Source organism: Semicossyphus pulcher, unplaced genomic scaffold (assembly GCF_022749685.1).
Source record: "Semicossyphus pulcher isolate SPU_LCO1_2020_fin unplaced genomic scaffold, fSemPul1.0.p SCAF_24, whole genome shotgun sequence".
NCBI classification, from domain to species: Eukaryota; Metazoa; Chordata; class Actinopteri; order Labriformes; family Labridae; genus Semicossyphus; species Semicossyphus pulcher.
In genome coordinates, this window is record NW_027211698.1 from 4,469,665 (window position 1) to 4,493,606 (window position 23,942).

General features: G+C 45.5%; 1 protein-coding gene across 1 annotated transcript in view; it reads left to right on the top strand.

Moving 5' to 3' along the window:
* The window catches only part of raph1b (Ras association (RalGDS/AF-6) and pleckstrin homology domains 1b), a 54,889-nt gene that overhangs the window by 25,176 nt on the left and 5,771 nt on the right, over positions 1-23,942 (top strand). Inside the window, exons 3-12 of the mRNA XM_069675221.1 lie at positions 11,518-11,637; positions 11,952-12,057; positions 12,175-12,363; positions 12,633-13,060; positions 14,976-15,050; positions 19,917-19,994; positions 22,575-22,734; positions 23,029-23,150; positions 23,470-23,535; positions 23,615-23,758. Coding sequence (XP_069531322.1) covers positions 11,518-11,637; positions 11,952-12,057; positions 12,175-12,363; positions 12,633-13,060; positions 14,976-15,050; positions 19,917-19,994; positions 22,575-22,734; positions 23,029-23,150; positions 23,470-23,535; positions 23,615-23,758 — 1,488 coding nt within the window. The remainder of the gene's footprint in view (positions 1-11,517; positions 11,638-11,951; positions 12,058-12,174; positions 12,364-12,632; positions 13,061-14,975; positions 15,051-19,916; positions 19,995-22,574; positions 22,735-23,028; positions 23,151-23,469; positions 23,536-23,614; positions 23,759-23,942) is intronic.

The following is a 23,942-nucleotide window of genomic DNA, read 5'->3' on the forward strand; positions in this document are numbered from 1 at the left end:
CTTAAACCCAGACTAGAAGACGCTTGTTTTTGGATGTTTCTGCAAGGGTAAACATGCATGAATCGTGTTCAACCAGCGTGAAAGAGAAACACAAATGATCCTGTTTATGGTCTGAACGCAGCCTAAGATGATGCATTGGAAACGTATGCATCAGCTGTGTGCTCTGTGGTCGTATGAAGAAGCAGATGGACGCCCTGCAGGGAGGATGTGGAAACATCACATCAATATGTCAGTTATAGCTGAGGATCCAGCCCCAGCGCACACTGAAGCCTTGTGTTTGCTACATGTCAGTCTAAGTCAACGCAGACATGTGCGTGGTCTCCCTGATATCAGCGAGCATCTGAGCCCTCACACCTCCCGCCCACCAGTGACCGTGCATTTCCACGCTCCCCCCCTCTCAGTTTCTCCCTCTCCATCTGTCCGCCTCCGACATCCTCCTCATCTTTCTCCCCTCTCTGTCCCCCCGTCTCTTTTTCTGCCCCTCCTTCCTAATTGGCTGTATGCGCCGGAGCAGCTCGCTGTGTCACGCTGTGCTTCGCTGAGCTCGTATGTGTGCGAGTTGCTGCTCTGTTTGCAGGCTGTTGGTCGCACTTGACTAATGACACTGTAGCTGTTGTAATGGCCATCAGGTCCTCCCCTTTATTTCACGACCTAATAGCCGGCCCCCTACCTCCATTATTGCAGCTATCAATCACTCCTACCATCCGCTTCCTCGCTGGCCTGTTGCCCATCTCATCGGTCTTCCCCCATCAATCCGTCTCTTTTATGTGATGTGTGTTAAGCTGTGTCCATGTTTTGTTTTTGAATCCAGTAGGACAAGAGTAAGACTAGTGGGAGGGCTGTGTTTTTTTATACTTAGACCCAAGACATGATGAAATACTGAAAAATACTTGAATTGACTCCAGCAACACCATGTTCGGATTGTAGCCCTGCAGAACATAGTAAAGTTGTTTCTGAAGCTTCTTGCTGCAGTAATTAGTTTACATGTTCTCCCCATGCATGTGTGGGTTCCCTCCTGCTCTAAAATTGCCCGTTGGTGCGAGCATAACACATTTGAGTCCAGTTTTTGTCAATACAAAGTCACATTTTAGTCTCTTTAAACTAAAGCAATCAGCTTAATACAGGTATCAGACATTGGTATCAAGGCGCCAGGTCGTACCAGGTGTTGGAGTCTGTAAAGCAACATTGCAGGATTCCTCACCTTGGATAATCTAGCCTCGACTCTCCCACCTAATTTGCGTCTCTCCCTCTCTCAGGGCGTTTCCCGTTACTACAGTGCATTGCGTTAAAAATAAGGTGTGTCCATCTGTTGTTTTGTGTGGATGACGTCATGTTGTTGTCAAGCTGCCGCTTTGGGACATCCTCACCTGTATGGCTGGGTCGGATTCAGGGGGATCTGCACACACCAGTTACAGGAAGGCATTGCTTGTATTTTGACAGAGTAGACGCATACTTGAGTCTTGTCTCGTCTCCTGTGTATAATGTTTAATAAGTCGGATTTTCCTAGAAAAATAAAACATTGTGAAAGAGCCATGCAGAGTTGGCCTTCTTTCTGTTTTTGACAGGCAGGTGCCCCAAGCCAGATAGGACAAGCTAACTGGCGGTTAGCATGCTAGCACAGAGGTAAACGTGATGCTGTCGGTGGTAGCTCGGCGGGGTGGGCGTGTTCTCGCACGAGAGGGTGAGAGTGAGCTTCTGGTGACGACAAGCCCAGGAGGAGGGGCCCAGTTTTACATGTGTTGTTGACAAAGTGCAAGGAAAGAATCCTACTTATTATACCTTTAACGAAGACATGCGTGTTTTCAGAATTTAAGATCTAAGGTCTATTTTTAGCTCGTCAACGTTTCGTCTTTATTGTGGAAAAAAGGTTGTTTATCGCCATAATTTGCATTGATGAAATTCACACTGCTGCAATGGATGGATGGGGTTGGTTTCATTTACAGTGACTTAAATGAACTCATTGCTTCATTAGCTGTGAAGAAAACAAAATAATGAATATCGACTTTATTAGCAAAAAGCACATTAATGCAAACCACTGTATTCTTCTGCTTTTTAGCTGCTAATATGGAGCTCTTCTATCATTCAGTGGTGTTAAGGACTGTTCAGGCTAATACACGTCAATGCAAACATGCAAATTTTTGTGTTGCTGTTTTGCAAAAGCCCTGAGAAACAGTGTCAGAAACTGTCACCAAACTCCATTCAAAAAACAAGCAATTAAAACTTATTTGCTCGTTGTCTTGCGTGCAGACCTGACAAAATCTGAATTTTTCATTTAATGAATCTGCATCTCCGTGCAGTTATTTTGGCTTCTTTTAACTTTGTTATGGATGAATATTTTGCAGGTTGCAACACTGGTAAACAAAAATGATCCGGCAGTTCTGTGGTGTATTTTTCTTCTACGGTAAAGTTTATAGAGGACATTTAGAGGTAACTAACTTTTTAGCTCGGGCAAATCTGAAATCCATAAGACAGCAGCCACTGACGCAGGCTTACGTCTTTAACCTTTAAAGCTGCATCCACCCTACATTTCCCATTCATGGAGGAAACAAACATGCAGAGCATTATGTAATTTCTACTGCCAGAAGTCGGCGGCCACTACAGGTCAGCTGAGGTTGAGAAGCCACCCACACACCCAGTCGGACTTTGAGCTGCTCGCTTGTTCAAAGAGTTCTTTTACTTGTTGCTACAGCTACTCGTCAGTTTCCTCTTTCCACTTTTAACTGACGTCTGTTTCTGGTCTCTCTCGTTTCATTTGTAAATGAAGGGAGTCGACCTGGAAAGAAGGGCATGGCAGCGGAAAGAAAGAAGGGATGGGGCGGAAATGAGCAAATAACCACAAGCTGCATGAAAACATGACGCTGGAAATAACCTGCATGACATGTTCGCACATTAGCAATGAGACTGTTTTATGTCTCAAACGCAGCGAAATTAAACATTTCAGAGCGGCTATAAATGCTTTCTTCGCTCCTGACAGACGCCTTTCTTTGTCTCGCCACATAAAAGACCATAGGCCGAGCTTGTGGCTTTACGCGGCCTCGCCGTGACACAGGATGTCATTATCATCTCTCGACACTTGTCATTGCTGCCTGTGTGTGTTTTATGGTTGAGTTTATAGGCCGTGAAGGCTGTGATGACAATCAGACACATGTATGTGTAAGAGGTGATTCACTGTCTGACGGGCCAGATGATGGGATGACATTGGAGAGAGAGAAAGGAGGTCAGGAGGAGAGAGGAGGTGTTTAATGTATTTTAGTGCAGCAGATGGTCAGTTTCATACTTTCATTATTTAAAACTTCGAGCATGTTATACTGAAAATACTGAACATTTTTGAGAGGAAAGAGGACAAATTCACTTAGTCCAGCTATGGTGGCCGTATCGAGCTGTAGTAAAGACCTTTCCTTCATGGATTGTGCACAGATATAACGTGCACCGTTGGCTCTAGTCTGCCCTCGTCTGCAGGGTTTCGGGCGATGGAGGAAGTCAAATCAAGAGTCCGTCTATGAAAGGCATCACCAAAATTTACTCCTTGGATGAGCAAATCAGGGCCCGAGACAAGAAACGGCAGCCAGGAAAGCAAGCAAGCCAAGCGACTATGCCTTTCTCCTTCCACAAGCAAAGCCCCGAGTGCTGCCAGCACCCGAGCCTTTTGCAGCCTTTAATCAGACGTGTTCTCAGTTAGAAGCAGCTTTGTTAGCAAAGTGTCTAAAGGTGCTTTTCGTCAGCAGGAACCAGAGTCTAAATTTAGTTCTGGTCCCTGCTCAGGGGGTAGTACTTTCCAAAGGTCCGGTAACTTTCAGGGCCGGGTCTGCAGTGCTGATCGCTTCTGATTGGTCGAGTACCCGCCGCGTTTTATTTCACCCGCCATGTTTAAAAGACAGCAGCTGCAAGCTCGCTGTTATCACCGTGCTTTGAGATTGTTTCAGTCATTTCGAATCCACTTTCTACGAGCGCTCGCCTCCTTTCCAGTGTTGATTCAATGAATCCTTTTAAAGCCTACGATCAAAAGCAGCACATGTTGGATCTCCTCCATGCTAACAGGCTAACTGTAGTGTCACACAAATGATGATCCCGGCCCGTTCGTCGCCTTTTACAGCCTTCATCTTCTTCTTACCGCCACCTACTGGACTGCCGGTGTAGTGCAGTTACTTTAATTGCTTCTTCATACGTCATTGGCCTGATTTGCATAATCTTCCCGGGACCTTACAACGCTGTGGAAATGCAGACAACTAAGGGCCACATGAACCGTTTAGTTCCTGCAAGTGAAGTTCCTGGAACTAAAAGTACGCACTAGTTGGCTACAGCTCTGGTCTTTGCGGTGTGTTCAGGTGCGTCTTTTTTCACACTGGCACAGGCAACATAAGGCAATGCATGCTAACGTTGATTTTGGGCTTTACAAATATAAATGCGTTGACTTGGACATGCACCAGCCTCTCTTACTGTGTCAGAGCGCTGGGGCAAATACTGACGCAGGGCCTGACTGCTGAATGAATGTGTTTGCAGCTATTTCCAGCCACGTGCACGCTAAATTTTTTAGCTGCTACCTCTGTTTGAGCTTTGTCTGCATCCGCCCCTGGAGACTCTTGTCACTTTGAGCGCTTGTGTCCCACTAAACTCTTAAGACTTCCCCCTGACTGTATTTGCAGATTAATCCTAAGGCACAGCAATGTGTTCATGCCTCGTGAGATTTTAAAAACCCTATGCCAAATCCCATTAGATCTTTCTTCCTAACGTGCTGACTTTGTTAGGATTATATGACCTGTTGAGTACATTTTTGGAAGAGAAGTGTCAGACGTTTATATTTCTCAAGAGAAAATGGTGGTTTTGGAAGTTTGTGTGTTTATTTTCTAATGTGGAAATGATGACAGCCAAACGACCGACGCCAAATTTCATTAACTAGCACGCTCACAAAGTTGCCAGGTGGAGTATTCAGTCCAAAAATAGTCTAATTCAAAGACCTTAATGGAAACATCCAGCCAACCATCGTCGCGGCGGGAGCATCTGGCCACAATAGTGTTTACACAGCGAAGGTCATATTCCACATCCCAGCCCTCCTGCTTCCTGTGCGACTGAAATATGAAAGGGTTTTATTTGTTTCTTATGAGCCGTTTATCATTTGAGCGTCAGCTGGGAGCCAGGCAGGTGCTGGAAACGCCGGTGAACGCGCATGCTCTCCTTTCTCCTGTACTTGCAGGTGGTATCGATTCAATTGGTCGAACAAACAGGAAGCAAACATTCACACGAGAAAGAGAATATCAAGTCGGCATTGCCAAAGCACACAGGAAGTGATGCACTCTTAAGCTTCGTCCGCATGAATGAAAACAATCTCCAAGCAGACAAATATTTTAGCACCATTCCTGAAGTAATCCTTCTCGTACTAACACCCCTCACATCTCATATCACATGACCACTCAGGTGCACTGGGCATGTGCGTGCAGGGATGATAACACCATTAGACATTGGGCTTTACAAATAAAAATTGCATTGACATGAACATGCACCAGCTACTCTTACTTTGTCACTGCAGCTTTGAGAGTGCTGGGGCAAATATTGGGAGCAGAATGTGCATGCTAGTTGGCCGTCAGCTCTGGTCTTTGCGGTGTGTTCAAGTGCAACTTAGTGGGATTGTTTTAAACTCACACAGGGTCAGCAGCGTTTCCAAAAGTCTCGCTGGAGTAGTCTGAAGACGAGGCGTACTCGAGGCAACAATCGTGTGGATGTTGCACAGCAGTGTCTGAAGAAACACTTTGTATAAGCAGCCATGTATGAGCATCTGTAGTAACTTAATACACATCAAAAGTGCAGAGTGGACTGATGTAATGCAACTCTGTCGGTAAAAGCTCTACCCATAAACACAAGTGCTACTCCTCCAGCTCGTCTGTTGGACCGTAAAAGTTGTGCTCGTCCGTCCCAGATTGAGATGTGTGAAGCAAACGAACAACAGAAGTCTGTTCCCACCATGCAAACTGAATTAAGAAGGAGCGAACCATGGAGACAGACTCTGACCTATGATGTCATGTTGCACTCTCCCTGTTTCTTTCTGTCACACCCAAACACTGCTGTTTCCCCGATCCCTCTCTGTCTTTTCTTCTGGCTCTTTTTGTGGACCCAGAGAACCTGAAACGGCTCGTCATCGCTTGTTTGGAGGTGTTTCACGTTTAGGGTAAGAAGAAATAATCAGCAAGAGGTCATGAAACCTGCGTCTGCGCCGCAAAGCAACACAACTAACTTGTTCAAGCAGCTGAGAAAACATCACAAAGTGCAGCATGATGAGTGTGTGCAGGCCAAGAGGAAGAACGAGCTGCTCCCCATCCTCGTCCGGCGTCAAGTCAGACAGCGGCTACATTTGTTTGTCACAGTCGGTGTGAAAATAGCTCTGAGGCAGCATCAGTCATTCAGGGAGTGTGACCTAACATGTGACATGTAGTTGAACCAATACAGCCTCAAGGGAAGGTTATTTATCTTATTTATTAGCCTACTTTCTTTGACCTAAACAGTGTTTACTGTGAGCAGTTTAGTTCGTCCGCAGTCTAAAAGTTTTCCAATTTAAAAGCTTTTTAGAAATATTAATAACAGGCTGTCTCCGGCTTGTTTTTTTGAGTCCGGACGATGAAAATATTTTCTGGACAAGTGTAAAAAAATCACTGAAGATAGTTTAAATTAATTGTAAAAAATGTAAGAAAAACAGGGACTCAACATCCCGTCTTCATACCGCTCCCTTTTCCAATCCTCCCGACTCTCTCTGACATGATACGACTTATTCTAAAGATAGACACGTCCTCCTCCTCCTCCTTCTCTTCTTCATCCTCCTCGGCGCCGGATGCTTTCTGTGCATCTCTTACATTCAGAGAGATTCTTTTTCCCAGAGCGCCACTTTTCATCTTCCCTTCTCCCCTTGCGTCTGAGCTGCATGTGTTTTGCGAGGGACCCGAAAAGAGGCTGCAAAGCGAGACGCCACTGGGAGTCGCCTTCGACCTTTACCCTTTCACCCTCGGACCTCTGAGGCCTCTGCAGCCGCAGGAGACAGATGAGAGCTGGTCATGCTCAGACAACAGAGAGGGGACCGTGCAGGATCGGGAAGGGGGGGTGGACACGGCTGTTGTTTGGCTTTGCGATGATGTTTGTAGGAGTGTATTTGCACGCACACACACTGTGCCTGTCTCAGGTCATGCTCCATAAGCTTAAAAGCAGGGCCTCAGGTGGTAATTCACTTAAACCTGCACCATCATCCGCAGCTGGGGCTCTGATTCCATTAGAATGACAGCAGCAGAGCTTCTCTTTCTGAGTGCATTGTTTTGCTTCCTTCTTGCAGCGACGGCGACTTTGCACCAACAGCATATTCATATTTCTGCGTGCCGCCTATCTGCAAATGTGTTTCACTATTTTGCAGGACCCGCAGGCTCATCGCTGTTCAAACACAGCTGTTAAAGTGTCCTGCAGTTCAGCTCATTTCTCTCTCGCTTATTTACATATGGAAGCACCTCCAGAGAGCGTCGCCAAACACAATAGAAGCTTATTTGATTTTAGCCGTTTCCTCTTCCTCCGTCTGCCTCCAGCCAGCCATGATGTCGTGCATCACAGCGATGACAATCAACCCTTTACATTAGAGCCCGGCAGATACGGGGGTATCGATGGAGGGGCGGTGTCTTTAGCACGATGTCTTTTCTATCAATCTCTTCTGGCACAGCGACATGTTCGGGACTACCTCCAGGCTCATCGCTGAGATGATGTACAGATTCTCCCGAGGACCCTGCGGACTGCTGGTTGAGCTCCTGCCCAGTGATGGACGTCCAGAAACGTCCCAAACACGGCGGAATGATAAGAAGAATAGAAACACAGACGACGGATGATGAGTGATGATTAAGAGGGAATATTTTAATATGGAAAATCCTGCTCATTTAGCCTTTAATTACTGTTAACAGTCTGTCAAATGAGCTGGTCTGTGTGATGGTGGGAAATTACATCATTTTTTGTCTCTAGGGCTTCTATATTTGTTGCCATGGTAACAAAACAAGTAACGAGTATCGTACTACTATTGTATCGACGGTTGATATTCTGGTATCGTGACAACCCTAATCCTGTTGGTCTCAGAATTCCCACATGTGGAAAACCCCCATTAGCTACGTCTCTCCCTTTAGGGCTCCATATGGAGCAACGTGTAAGGGTAGCAAAATGGACAAAAGTATGCCACCATGTCATTTAAATGAAAAAAAACTGTCATGTAAGCAGCTGCAGAGGTCTCCCCCCTCCCGTCCCCAATATATGGCACGGATAACCGAAGGACAGCTGGAGTTTCCTGACAAGAAACAGGCCACGAGGGAAATTAGGAATTCTGCACATCCTGGCCATTTCCTGCTCCGACTCCCACACACGTTCACGGGCGCATGGATAATCTCTTGCATGTTTAAATGAGTTGTTTTTGTTTACATACTTGGGCTCCATCTTTCTCGAGTCCATGTTCCTGCTTGTGCGTTTGATTTGCATGTAAAACAGGAAGTGATCCATCATCAGCGCTGTAATGCACACGCACACTAGCAGAGATTGTGGAGTGTATTTTGTGCGTACTTAAAGGAGCGGAGCATGTGTGCTGTCTGGAATGTGATGAGAAACAAGCGCCCCTCGGCTGCTCTGTGCGAGTGTTTGTCTTCAGCTGACCGATTTTCGACGGCGTTGCGATCATATTCCTGTTTGCTTTGCCAAACGAAGCCCGTTTTATTGCCTCTGCACCTACTGACTGTTTTATTGCCTGCTTTTATCGCCTTCTAACAACAAAGCTTGACTGTCAGATAGCTCTCAAGTATGCCGTGTAGCAACACAAAGCTTAAACACACACACACACACACACACACACACACGCAAAGTCACACATGCAGCATGAAAAGAAGCGGGGTCGTCAGAGGGGTTAATCCTGGTTTGGTACAGTCCCTACTAGTGGCTGACACCACACAGCGTGGTTAACGGGAAGGAATGACACCATGTGAAAACATCAATGGGATTACTCTGGAATATTCCATCTGAGAGGGATGTACAGGAGGGGATGGACTGTACCAAGATGGGGGGCACCTTTAGGGGAAGTTTTCTTTGTCTGATTTAGTTTATTAACTTTCCTTTTGTTACGTTTTTATGGTGTAATATTTGCTCTGTGTGTTTTGTGTGCTCTTGCAGCTGACCAGTTATCCCAGGCGTATGTTTTTTCCAGTTGACACTCATTGCTAGATTAGACAACATTCTTGCTCAGACAATATCATATTACCCAACCTACGTTTGACCTTTCTCACTGGCCTAGAAAGACTTTGAAGAATCTAGAGCCCGATCGACATGTGATTATAGGTATCTGTTTGCCGCTATAGCTTTAATATGAACTGAATTTTCAATAATATGACCATGAAGAGGTACTCATGTAAGAGATTTTCATGTAAATAAATGTCTGTTATTAATGAGGTAACATTGTCTGGCGACATTCGTGGAAAAAAATCATAAGTGGTGCCCAGTTTGTGACCCTTTTTCTATCAGCCAGCAGTGGTTGGTCTGCCAGAGAGGGTAGGCGGAGCTAAGCGGCTGCTTTTCCGCTCTCTGCAAGTGTTGCGAGTAAACAGTAATCTACTATGGCTGAACAAACAAAGATGGATGACTACAGATACAACTTCAACAAGAAGTGAAAATCCAAAGAAAAAGAAACAAACGCACAGATGAAGGCAAACAGTCTGAAAAGGAAAGCGACCGTCACACAACTGGAGCCAACCGTGGACGTCACACATGCACTGTTTGGATATCTGGGAAGTGTGCTCCCGCAATTACCGCTTATCACCATAGGTGCCGCCAAAAAGAACGAAACTGAGATCTTCAAGATTATAACTTTAATTGGGAATGCTCATATTATAACCTAATAAAATATGAAATTGCGACTAATTGCGCAGACCTATTATCCACAGTAACCTATAATATCTGTGTTGTTTCATGTTTGACAGATAAATGCTTCCAGAAAATAATAAAGACCACAAACAAGTGAAGTTTATAGATTGTTTTTATCTAAATATGTGCATTCATGTTCCCCATTTATTGACAAACTGAGTGCAGCCACTTGCAATCATAGACATTAATAAATTGATTAATTGCAGTCGTGCCACTCCGGTCTATACTGAACCAAACAGGCTTAATTGAGGTGTGAGACAAGATATCTTTGGTAGACCTCGATAGAATCTTTTAGACCCGTTTTAAATTTCCCAGATTACCAATATGTCTGCCGATAAAGATCCTTTTTTTGCCGTAAGGAAAGCAGACCTTTTCTTTGTTGATTTTGCACCATATGACTCTGCAAACCTGTGATGCTCTGCTCCATGAGCTGCAGACAGTGCTGTGAGGATTGTAATCTATGGGGTCAAAGCGCCCTCTGCTGGACTAACTATGTCACGACACATTTTCCAAACCACCCCAGGCATTGTTTCCTGCATTAAAGGTTTTATATTAAAGTCTTGAAAATCATTGAGCTTCTTGTTTACAATGCTGCCGACATACAAAGAAATGCAGGACTTAAACCAATTTAACAAGGACAACACTAAGTGGAAACAGTCGCACATTGAGGTGTTATAATTGTCTTGAACTATCCACAAGAACACATCCACATGTGTTCTAATTAAATACACATTTTTGTCCTACGCTCAGAATAAACTCATGGGACTTGCAGCATTAGACACATTTTCAATGGTTATTGTTGAAAAGATGCATCATTGGGAAGATATAGGGTGCACATTGATGCTTTATGCTGTTACACACCTCAGACTAGACCGCTCTGTTCTTCAACTTTTATCTGTCTACCTCTGTGTCCTTGATGTTTTTGTGCTTTGACTCGTGCTTGTGTCCTTGTATTCACTAAAAGGATTAGATAGTTTGCTGTTTTCTCGTACGTTCAAGCCATATTAACTCAATACTTGAAGGCCAGACGAGAAAGATACGACGTGTTTACTAAAGATCCTCCAGAATGTTTTATACTTTGTGACTGAGGCTCTGTTGCAGCCACACAGCTGCATGTTGCAGTTCCACCACTCCCCTTTGCCTCCACTAGAGGGAGCCCTGTCCTCACCTTTGACAGAACACAGCTGGGATCATAACACCAGCTTGCTTTGCCTTCCTTCACTGCCCCATTTAGCGATTAACAGAACATGCTAGTGTTGTTCAGAGAGGTTTGATTGACATCTAATCTTCTGTTTTAGTGATTCAGTGCAGCTTTATTGACCCCAAAGGTGTTTAATACGTCAATGTAAGTGTCCTGCGTCCCCTTTTTTCTGATGCTAGAGGTGTTGGGTGTGTCAGCGGGCTCAGAGCGCACGAGACACTACAGGGTCCATGAGTGGTTGTCATGGTAACAGGCAGTGAGGTTGGCATGAGCTGAGCTGAAGGTTTTTTTTTTCTCGTTTAGATCATCCCTGCTGTGTGGGTGTGATCTTGTGTGTGTGAATTTGTGTACACGTGTGGAATCATCTCACATTTTCTTCCTCTTGTGTCTTCTTTGTGTGTGTAAAGATGGAGCAGGTATCAGACGACGAGCTGGACCATGGAGCCGAGGAGGACAGCGATAAGGAGGACCAGGACCTGGACAAGATGTTTGGAGCGTGGCTGGGCGAGCTGGACAAACTCACACAGGTTAATCACGCACACACACACATACATGAAGAGAGTGTGGATGGTTACACAGACTCACACAGGTAGAAAAAGCAGACTGAAAGGAAGGGGCTGTCTCCATAGCAACCTTTACACTGCTAATCCCGTCTCCCTATACTGTATCCTAGCAACTCCCCTCCCACCATCACTTTGTGTATTTGTGCAGGTTTGTGTGTGTGTGTGTGTGCAGGGACTCCATGTTGCTTAGATCCTTTGCTTTAGACTGTATTGTCATAATGTGTGTTTTGCATATGTGCATCTCATCATTTGTGTGTGTGTGTGTGTGTGTTCTGCAGAGCCTGGATGACGGCAGGCCGCAGAAACCGCTGCAGAAGCCTCCTCTCAGGCAGGAGACAAACATGGCCAACTTCTCCTACCGCTTCTCCATGTATAACATAAACGGTGAGACCTCAGTCATCACTCTTATAAATCCCCAAATATATCAGATAAATTAAATCATTAAACCCCTCCCCCTTCTCTCTGCCCTCCTCCTCCATCCTTTATCCTCTCCTCCTGCAGAGGCGTTGAACCAGGGCGACACAGTGGACCTGGACGCCCTCATGGCCGACCTGTGCTCCATCGAACAGGAGCTCAGCACCATCTCCAAACCAAACTCTCGCGGCCCGAGCAAAAGCCAGCAGCGGGGCCCCGGGGGGCGCAGTGCCAGCACCAAGCACACAGGCACCAGTGGAGGGGGAAGCAGCGGAGGTAGCCCTGCTGAATAATGTGCATTCATGATGATGCTCTAATAAAATGATAACTCCACCCCTTCAAAAACATGGTTAAAATAATAAGGCTTTGTTATCAATGTTGCCAGGTCTAGTGAGAGAAACAAGCAACAAGGTCCATAAAGTCCACTGCAGCAATATTCAAATGGCTCTTAACGAATGCATCATCTATGGATCACATATCGTTTAAATTGCAGTCCATCATTTCCTCCTCCATGTGCTCAGTTTAAACTTTGAACCCCCCAACAGGAAGTGCCAGTAGCAGCACCAGGGCATCCCCGGCCAACACAGTCCGAGGCGGCAGCGTCAACGCCCGCCCCGCAGCCTCCAACATCTCCCTGGACGACATCACCTCCCAGCTGGAGAAGGCCTCCCTCAGCATGGACGAAGCAGCACGTCAGACTTCCTCCTCTTCCTCCTCCTCTTCTTCTTCCTTCTCATCCACCACACTGCGGCGGCCATCGTCGGGGTCGTCCGGCGGCGGGCAGCACAGGAGGACCGGCTCGGTGGGCGCCGTCAGCGAGCAGGAAGCTCAATCCCAGCGGTCCAGTGTGAACTCGGCATGCGCCTCCGCGTCCAGCATGGACTCGCTGGACATCGATAAAGTGATGGCGGGCGGAGAGGTGGAGGGGCAGAGCAGCCCGAGCTCGCAGGGGCAGAGCCAGACCAGCACCGAGGTATGACTGACATGATAAGAAACACAAACACAGGAGGTAGACAGAGTGTGTGTGAGTTTGAAAGACGTTGTGTACATATGGTAAGTGTGTGAATCAGGTTTGGGGTCAATTCAGTTTGTGTCTAAAAAGAGGTCAACTTCTAAGAAACTCACAACTGAACCCCCGGAACTGACCTCAATCCGGCCCTGATCCTGCATGTTTAACCACACAGCAAAAAAAACTGCATGCCTGAAGCGTGTTCACACTCGATGCACAATACAGCCCGTGTGTTGTGCATTGGATTGCGCATTAATGAATACATTGTAATCTCCTGTAAGGCTCCTAAATGTGGATTACAATGTAAACATCTACCATTTCTGAGTTCCTTTGTTCACTCACCAAGCATGTTGGCTCTCTAACAAAAGCTAAATATCCTCTGAGATTTCTTTTCTAAGCCAGACACTTAAAGCTTAAAACTGTAAAAGTAAACATACATGGATGTTTAGGAAAGGGACAAAGCTAGAGGATAGTCAGAGAGGTTTATCTTGCATGTCCCCTGCCCCTCCCCCCCTGCATGTCATCATGTTATCTGTGTTTGCATCCTTTCCTATAATCTGTGGTCTCTGTCCACACACACCTTGTCTGCACCTTCCCAGCATGTCACGATGCGACGGGCCAACGGTAAGGCAGCCAGGCGGCAGCTTGACTTCACCTCACGGGAGGGTGAAGTGGATCGGGCCACTGTAAGTGCATGTGTGTGAGCTTGCATGTGTGCACGCATGCATTATGATGTTTACCTGTGTGAAGTAAGGCTGCAGGTTAAAGGAGAATTCCAGTATTTTGAACCTGGGCACCTTTTTTTTGTATATTTTGGGGTCTAATCAGTAATGTGTGCAAAATGAATAGAAATGACTTAAACTGGCAGCTTCAAAACGGGCAGAAACGTGTCTGACAATATTATGGAAAGGATCCCTACAGAGATTAACCATTATTTATTAGGGTAGGATGCTTTTTTGCATCCAGAATCAGCCCTTGCATAGCTTTCTTTAAACCACCAGACTCCATAGACGAAACCGGCAATTTAACCATGCAGAACACTGCAGTTTATTGTCAAACGCTGCTTCGATTAGTTAGGTTTTTTTGTTTTATATATTATCTTGGATATGAACGAACATTTTAACAGTCACTCTATAACAAAAATACACTAACCAAACAAGGCAGCAGTAGGCCAGAAACACCTGTGTATGAAGAGGTAAAATTGCTGTTTTTTTGAATGGGGTTTGGTGGCCGTGAAAAGGTCGATGTAATGGTTGTTTCTGGCTGAACAAAAAGGATCTTACCTGAACAAAAGGGTCTATCTCTGCAGGGATCGTTACTGTAATGTTGTCAGACACTTACCTGTCAGTCATTTAAACCCCAAAGTATGTAAAATAAAAGGTTTAGAAATACATAAATTCCCCTTTAATCATTTAGAGTGTAATCACAGTTTGCAAAACTTTGCCTTCCATCTAATTTATACTTTTTATAACTAGTTTTTAATTGGTTTGCATATAATATTGAACATTTTAGCTCTAATGTGCAACCGTTGGTTTATGTTAGAATGCATGCACATGTAACCATAAGCATAAACGTGTGTATGGTGTGAAAGAGGGATGTGTGTATGTTTTGGAAAGTAGATTTAGGACGTAGCCAAACAGTATATTATGTTTTCACTGTACATTTCTACAGTACCTCTGAACAATCATTGCTTCTTTACCCACAGCTGCAGCTAATGACACCTGCTTCATACATGGAACCTCCTCTCGCTTACCACGCTTCTTTTTACAAACAGATCACAACACCTGCGATTAATAAGCCTCCGAAAATCATCTGGCACTGACTTTTTCTCTATTTTGTCTCTTCTCCTGCTCTCCTTATTTCTCTTCACCCAACCAAGCACTCCTATCTGGACCGAGAAACCTCGCTCATTCTGAAAAGCATAGCTGGAAAGCCTTCTCACCTCCTGACCAAGGTGACCTCCTCATACACGCTTTCTCTCTCGTGTGTGTGTGTGTGTCTCTCTGTGTGTGTGTGTGTGCACTGCTTCTCTCTGCTGCTTTGCATGTCTTGACCAAAATCAAGATATATATAAGATTTTTCCCCTGACATCATCGACCATGCACACTGAACCATGCCTACGATTCAATACACTTTTTTTTTGCTCTTTGCTTCCACACTCGTCTTTCCCTGGCAGGTGGTCTTTTGTCTTTATGTGTCTATTTTCTTTCTTTTTATCATTCCTTTATTTTCTCCATGTAACTGGCTTTGATTTGCACGATATCTTCACTTAGAAAGGAAACTTTGTGAGGGGTTTATTAAACAGAATATTAATCTGCTGCAATCAGTCGTTTGTCGACTGCATCTGAAGGAGCCGTTGAAAAAAACAGGCAATTTTAGTGTCACCAATGAAGCTAACGAGCATGTCTTTGGACTGTGGGAGGAAGCCGGAGTACCTGGAGGGAACCCACGCATGCACGGGGAGAACATGCAGACTCCACACAGAAAGGCCCACTACATCTGAACCCGGGATTCGAACCAAGAACCTTCAAGCTCCTAAACCGTGCTAGCTTTTTGTGACACGTATCCATGCTGAAAACTGTCATACGTCCACTTAGCCTCTTCCTGATGCCTTGTGTCGAGCCGATTGACCAATCAGATGCTGTGTGCCTAAATTTCCACCAACCAGAGGCTCTGTTACTGACGTGTGTGTCAGGGGTTGATTTCAAATAGTCCTTGTACAGTGAGATAGTACTCCCCCCGTCTCTTATTGATTGTTTTATACTGCCACAGAAGCAGAAGTAGAACAGAGTAAATGTAATAATGTGTAGATTCTCCACACGTTTACTTTAGTGTCACTCACTTTTTACACATTTTATTTGGCATCTTGACACAGAAATGGACAGGAAGTGATGTCAGAAGACAAACAGCCCGCCCCAAAGCAAGTAGTTTGCTTTGGGGCGGCTGTGGCTCAGTGGTAGAGTCGGTTGTCTCTCAGTCGGATGGCTGGTGGGTCGATCCCTGACTGCTACAGTCTACATGTCCTTGGGCAAGACGCTGAACCCCAAATTGCTGCTATGAATGTGCATCGATCCTGACTGGAGATCGGCATAGTAGCCTTTGTTATCAGTGTGTGAAAAGGTGAATGTGACATGTTGTATTAAAGCACTTTTAATGGTCTGAAGGCTAGAAAGCGCTACATAAGTGCAGTCCATTTTTATCGGAGCGTTTGTCCCAGTCGCTCACAGAGGATGTGCGATGAGTCACACAGAAAAAACGTTGCAACTTGCCGTGCAACTTTTTAAAAAAGCTTGAAATCAGGCGCTTTTGGCCGCAACAATCACAGGAAATGCCACGAAATCCTGGAGGGACTGAATGATTGTTTGTTACCATCCTGTTTGTTATCTGAGAGTTTGTTTGTGCCATGCTTAGACTCGTGTTGAACTGGTAATATCAAATCCTTACTGCAGGTAAATGTTGAAGAGCCTTTAAGGCATTAAATATATATGCACAAACTTCACAATGTTCATGACAACACATTGCAATGAAACAGAGAGTGTGCAGTTTCTTCCACATCTGTTTATCTGTCACATGGCGGTATAAAAACTGTCTCAGCACTCAGTTTAACTGTAAAACTGTTGGCTGCAGCTCTCGGGCCTCTGCAGAGTTTATGCAGATCAGATGTGTGCACTTTATGGCCAATGTTGATTGTGATTTATCCAGCTGTCACTACTCAATACACAGGGTGTGTTTTATGAGTGCAAAGAGGGGATTCAAAGAGAGGGAGCTGAGGTTTGCCTTTTTTTAACAACATAAAAATGAGAGAAGTATGAGACATGATGAGGGTCCTTCTATTGATCAAAAAGAACGATTTTGGGGCTCAAAAAGTCTCCTTGAAGACAAAAGACATCCTTGTACTCAAGCCATTAAAGGGGGATTCCATATTTTTTTAAACATGGACTCAGCCTCAGATTGTTGCTTAAAGGGCCAGTTCGCCAATTTTCAACCTCAGTCCTATCATACTATTATGGGGAGCTAATGCCATTATGGTAGAAGAAATGCAATTTCTCCCTGGTCTGCCAGACGACACAAAATGTGTCATCTGGGGGAGGCCAGGGAGCTCGCTAAACTACACTTCCTCAATCTAGGGCGCCCGCCTCTGGTGTCATGTCTTGTTTACAATCGTCAGGTTTGAAACGTAGACTGCAGACCTGAAGATTTTTTAGACGATCCACCGGTATATTCTCGTCGTGTTTCAGATTCTGTCCCGCTCTGAGCCACTGCCTGCAGAGAAACAGTAGTATATCACTTTAGCGTCTCTCGCTGGGCCGTTCCTTTCAGAGGGAGGGACCCAATGCATGCTGGGTGTTGTAGGAATGTAAAATGGGCGAAACCACGAGCTGTTTGTACAACTTTCTCCACAGCTATGGCACCAATTTCAAATATTATTGCTTCTATTGATTACAGAGAACACCAGCTTTGACTGACAGCGGCTTTTACCAGGGGAGAACTGCTCCTTAAAGTGTGTGTCAGCATTACAGGAAGGATCCCTACAGAGATAAACCGTTTGCTAAGACAACAATATAAGATTTTATCCAGAAACAGCTGTTACATTGCTCTCCTCAAAGCCACCAGACGCCATTGACAAAACCAGTAATTTTACCTCATGGAACATGGGAGTTTATCGGTCTACCGCTGCCTCAATCCGTCAGTTAGTTAATGTTATTGTGTTGCGTTGCGTACCTGTCAAGGCAGCAGAAGACCAGCAGCTCCCATGTTGTAGAAGGTAAAATGGATTATATGTCAGTGTAGGCTGGTGGCTATGAAAGCGGTTTAACGTCAGTTTCTGCTTAAAATAAGAAGCATCTTCCGCCTAAACAAAAAGGTCTATTTTTGTAGCGATTGTTTTAATAATATCAGAAGGCCTGGAGTGGCACTTTTTTGTATTTGTATTACAACACAGTGCAATAAGTTTAATGTCTTAATGCAGTCTGTAAATCAGCTCTCAGTCTGTCCTCGTGTGCAGAGACCATCTGAATGCTTTTTAAAGAGCAGGAGAGGATGGATGGCCCGTGGCGTACGGGCTGCGAGGGAGTTTATGTGTCAGTGTTACACTCCTCACCAGAGATCCTCTCCCTCTCTCGCCTCGCTCTGCAAAATCAGAATACTGAATGAGCGCACGATGTTTGGGAACGAGCCTCGGAGTGGAGAGACATCAAAGAGAGCGGGCGCCAAGATTTTTTCTCTCGAGCTCGGCAGAAGAAGAGGCTTTTTTAAAAAATGTGCTGTGGTGTGGCAGAGAGAGAGAGAAAGACGCCTGTGGAATAGGAATCAGACTAATGTGTAATAAAAAGCAGGGTGGAGGTGTCATGTGGAGAGGAAGAAATGGAGGACGTGGACGGGGGTTACGCTGACAATTATGGGGCTAAACCTGCAGCGTGACTCAGATTGACTCGGGGACTTTAATCTGCACAAACCCCCGTGACCTCCCCTCTCCTCACTCACACGCTCACCCTCGGCTGACTAAAAGCCTGCCACTATGTGTTGGCCAAACAGAGTGTTCGCATTAATGTGCATGTGCCCTGGAACCGGTCATGTGGAAGAGGTAGTCTGGGTCAAGGAAAGGGAGGGGGGGGCTCGTGAGTCTTGAGATAAGAGGCTTGGGGAGGCTTGGGGAGCAGTTTTAATACCCCCTCACCCCGTCTGTGTACTTCAAATATTCAGCACCTCCTCATTCACCCAAATTCCACTCTGCGTCCTTGTCAGTGTAGTTTAGCTGCGGGGCCGGTCTCGGTCACGGTCCCCTCCCGTCCTCGTCCTGATTGGCTCGGAGGTCTTGCAGTAGGGGTAGTACAATTTTTGTGGGGATTATGCTCCATCGATTGGGCACGCTCCCAAACCCCTGCATCTGATATATAAGGGAGGAGAGAGAGAGAGAGAGGAAGCAGGAAGAGATGGGAGAAGGGGGGAGGGGCATCGTCCTCCCGACTGTCTCACTTGGCGTTTTAGTGAAGTTGTGCTCATCTCAGGCGCACATGTGTGCGTGTCACTCAGAGTGCTCTGATGTCAGAAGACGAGGATGCACCGCTGAATTTCAACCACATTTTGGACGAACTTTTTTAGCTCCCTGTGATCGGAGGCAAGTGGACAGATATATTTTTGTGAAAGACAACAGAGAGAGAAATCATTTTGTGCTCTTAAAAATCAGAAACTATGGACGAGTCCGGATATTTTCCTATTTTTGCCCTTGAAATCTGGAGATGATCCTCGCTGGAGATCTTTGAGCGTAGGGCATCTCTCGCTCATCCGCAGCCTCTCGCCCTTCGGGGGATCTCCTACTATTGTTTCCCCCTTCTGCTATACAGCGAGATCAAAGGCTGCGGCTCTATATGAATCCAATATGGAGCCATAGACGCCATATTTAAGGGACTGATGTAACAAACGCGGCGGTTTTAGCCTCATTCGCGCGAAAATATCTGCACACAAGCGGTTATAAAACACACCTTCTTGCACACCTGGAAGCGTTCACAACCTGCGGCATGGAGGTGATGGCGTCTTGTTGGAGGGGGCAGGTAAGCAAGCACTATAGTCTGGGAAAAAAATTGGATTTGCACTTGACAACATGCGCCATCACGCCCGAGGCTTGTGGGTTTAAATGGTTTCGAAGGCTGCTTACTATTTAATGAAGTGGAGTGTGCATGATGTCTTATTCCTGCCAGAGAGTAATGAAAGACACGCGGGGAGAGGATGAGGCAAGGCTGTGAAATCAAGCAGGGTTTTTCGTTGTGTGTGTGTGTGCGAATAATATCTGTATTAACCTCGCTCCTGTGTGTCCATCCAGGAGGAGCAAGCTGCCAAACTGAAGGCGGAGAAGATCCGAGTCGCTTTGGAAAAAATCAAGGAGGCCCAGGTCAAAAAGGTAGGACACACACTCGCACTACTCACTCCCTCCTTTAAGACACATCTGACTTATTATAATAGCGAGTGTCTCGTCATGTTCTCCGTAACGCTGCGTTTTCTTTGTGAACTTCATTCACGGCGAGGCAGCGAAGCGCAGAGAAAATAGGTCATTGCAGTGTTTGATTATGTGCGGGGAGGGAGCAAGGAATCAGAAAGAGGCTTCACGCTGCAACACAATGCAGACACGTTCTACACTAAACATGTTATATACCCAAACAAAACCCGAACAGGCGCTGATGTTCGGTGACAACTGGGGCGACTAGCTCCATTCAAAGCGTGTGCACGTCTCCATTGGGAAGAGGATGAGGGACTCCACAAGCAGGCCATTTTTGCAGCCAGTGAATGAGCTCTTCTCTGTGAACGAGAGCAGAATGGAGCCCTCTTTATGTGCGATGAATAGTTGAAACCAAGTAGTGTGTTTAGACTTCACGCTGACAAGTGAACACAATACGACAAGATAAAGAGTGATGGTACAGCCGGCACGTAGGAGAACCTCGGCTCGTGCAGGAAAATGCTAAATAATTCGGCAGCAAATTTTACTGCACAGCGAAGCGGTTTTGTCGCATTTGGATACAAAGTTGAGATTTAGGTTTGATTATTCGTCGTCTCCTGGCACACTCCGGGGTTTTAGGGGTCCATCCTGTGAGAAATTTAGGTCAGACTCCACATCTTTTAGCCTCCCAGCTCACCCTGCTTTCTCATTGGTCAAAGCCTCCCGTCAATCAGCTGCACCCCGACTCTGATTGGACGTCGGGAGGGCGACAAACAGGAGGTCAAGGAATTGACGGCTTTACTAGATTTCACACCAGGACCAGATTTCTGGAGGCCGGATTGTGGGAGTCCAGATTTGGCACGTGTGTGTTTGTCTCCGGATTATTTTAAGCCGGCTTATTATGGAGGACTTTGTGTTGCCTGTGGAGACAACTTTGGCCAGATTATTGGAATTAAGTGTTGTAAGTGTTGTGACCCCAAAACTAGTTTGAAGTATTTGGAAGAAGCTTTTTAAGCACGTTTTTAAGCTGTCCATCCCTGAACAGATTGTGTGGCTTGATTTAAAGAGCAGCTCCAGTCGTGTTTTAAGACGTATAAAATGCTCTGCTTGAAATAATTGTGTCTGATTTGTTTTTTTCTAAAAATCCTCCAAGGCATCTCCTCCTTCTGCCTCAGAAAAAAATCCTGAATCTGCATAGTCCCCGCCCACTTTGCAGATCCCCAACCATCTCCTCCTCCACGTCTCTGCCAACGTTTAGCGGCGACTTGTTGAAACTTAGCTAGCTTGAAATGATGATGGTTACAGCTGGCTCGCGCAACGCCGAAGGGGTTGCCATAGGTTACACATAATGATATGCGTAGCGTCACCCCGTCTATTAACGGGATTGGCTCATTAGGTTTTTGGCGTCTCAAACCTGCCGATCTGAAAACGTGTTGTTCAGCCTGTCCTTGGTGCACTGCAGTTTAAAAGCAGACAGGCCCAGCCATGGAGATGACTGCTGATGATGTCCCACATGGAGATGTTTACAAGGTTAAACACTGGATTTTCACTGGAGGGGGACTTTAAAACAAGACTACAGAAACATTGAGCCCCAAAATATTGGTGATATGGTGATTACGCCTTTGTTCAAGCTTCCTGATGGCTGATAAGAGACAATAATTGGCCATGTGTCTCCATAGATCCAAGTTCAATGTGAAATAAGTGTATGGTAGTTATATTATATGAAAGGTTATACAGTAAAAACTGTTACCTGCTCCAATCCGAAATGGTAAGCACAGCCGCGCTTTTATCCAGAAACAACTGTTATGTCGCTCTCCTCAAAGCCACCAGACTCCATTCACAAAAACAGTAATTTTACCTCACAGAACACGGGAGTTTATTGGTCTAAAGTGAGTTTATCTCGTAGTTTATGCAGTTGTTCATAGTTTGCACGTCTCAGAACGGTAGTAGAGCATAACAGCTGCCAGTTCGCACCAGAATTGTCATTGTTATTGCAGTCTTTTGAGTACCTTTGCATAGAAATATAAGTGCAAATTTTGGTAAAGGCCAGCACAAAACTCTATCGTCCGAAATACAGCTCTGGAAGAAATTAAGAGACCGCTCCAAATGTTCCTTAAATCAGCATCTCTCTCTACATGTCCTGGTCAGAACCTCCTGAATGTGATCAAGAGGAAGACGGATGGTCACAAAGCCGAGCTGCTCCAAGATCACTGGTGGAGAGCATGCAGAGATGCATGAAAGCTGTAATTAAAAACCAGATTATTCCACCAAACGCTGATCTGTGCACTCTTCCTGAGTTCAAACATTAGTATTCTGTTGTTTCAACATGAACATGAACTTGTTTTCTTTGCATTAATCAAGCTCTGAAAAACATCGTCGTCATTTTCTGCAAATAAAAAACCTAAATGAGAATATTTGATGTGGAAGTAGGAGAAACATAGAATAAACAATTACTCTGAAGCGGATCAATACATGGTAGAAACACTGAAGTAGAACCTACATCAAGTCGATCTTCACAATTCATACTCCCTTCTCCTCCTCCCTCAGCTCGTGATCAGGGTCCACATGTCAGACGAGAGCTCCAAGACGATGATGGTGGACGAGCGGCAGACAGTCAGGCAGGTGCTGGACAGCCTGCTGGATAAGTCCCACTGTGGATACAGCCCTGACTGGTCTCTGGTGGAAACCATCAACGAGCTGCAGATGGGTAAGTAGAAAGAAGACACCGTCCACCAAACCTCAGTCAAAATAAAACTGTGTTTACGTTTGCTGTTGTGTTGGGGCAATGTTATCTGTGAGCTAAGAATAGTAACTGTTTGATACTGCAGGCTAATTGTCAGACTTACAGTTAAAGCTTCTGCCCCACCCAACAAACACAAACCCCTGGAGGGAGAGAATTAAGTGCACATTTGCACGTCAGCAAAAAACCTGCACATCTTGCATCTCATCTTCATTACTCCCCGTTTTCTCTCCTCTCTCCGTCTCGCTCTCTTTCTCTCAGAGCGTATCTTTGAGGATCACGAGAACTTGGTGGAGAATCTCTTGAACTGGACGCGGGACAGCCACAACAAGCTGATGTTCATCGAACGCATCGAGAAATACGCTCTCTTCAAGAACCCTCAGGTGACTGCCCTTTACCCCTCTCACACGCACATGCACATGAGATCCAGGACAGATCATCTTCTCACATAGGCGCCCTGCATTAAGTGTGTAAAAGCTTAAAGCTTATGCTATACACACAAACACATTGTTTATGCATGCACAGCCCAGAGAGCGAACAAGGCGGCGTGTTTGTGTAGGAGAGTTGGAAGTAGGTCAAAGCTCTAAAGCGAGTAAAAGGTGAATAATTTATTTCACATAAGACGAGGTGAGCCGACGACTTCCCCCTTCCTCCTCCTCCTTGTCCTCCATTCACTTCACTAATCCTCTCAATCGTCCCCAGAACTACTTGTTGGGGCGGAAGGAAACATCTGAAATGGCTGACAGGAATAAAGAAGCCTTGTTAGAGGTGAGAAAATGCTCAAATTTGAACTTTTGACCTACCCAACATTCCTTCGGATAACGCAAGATGAACTTTTGTCTTTCAGGAGTGTTTCTGCGGCGGCTCGGTGTCGGTGCCCGAGATCGAGGGCATCCTCTGGCTGAAGGAGGACGGCAAGAAGTCGTGGAAGAAGCGTTACTTCCTTCTCAGAGCCTCAGGGATCTACTACGTCCCCAAAGGCAAAGCCAAGGTCAGTGAGACATCAGATGTCACACAGTCATTACAGCCACTCAGGAAATAATGATGGAGAACAGAGATGTTGTCCGGGGTTATGAGAAACAGATTCTGCACTGTGGTATTTCCTGTTTAGTTCCTGATTACTTTGAACACAACAGAAACTGAACAAATGTTTTTTTAAGTAGGGGAGATTTGTT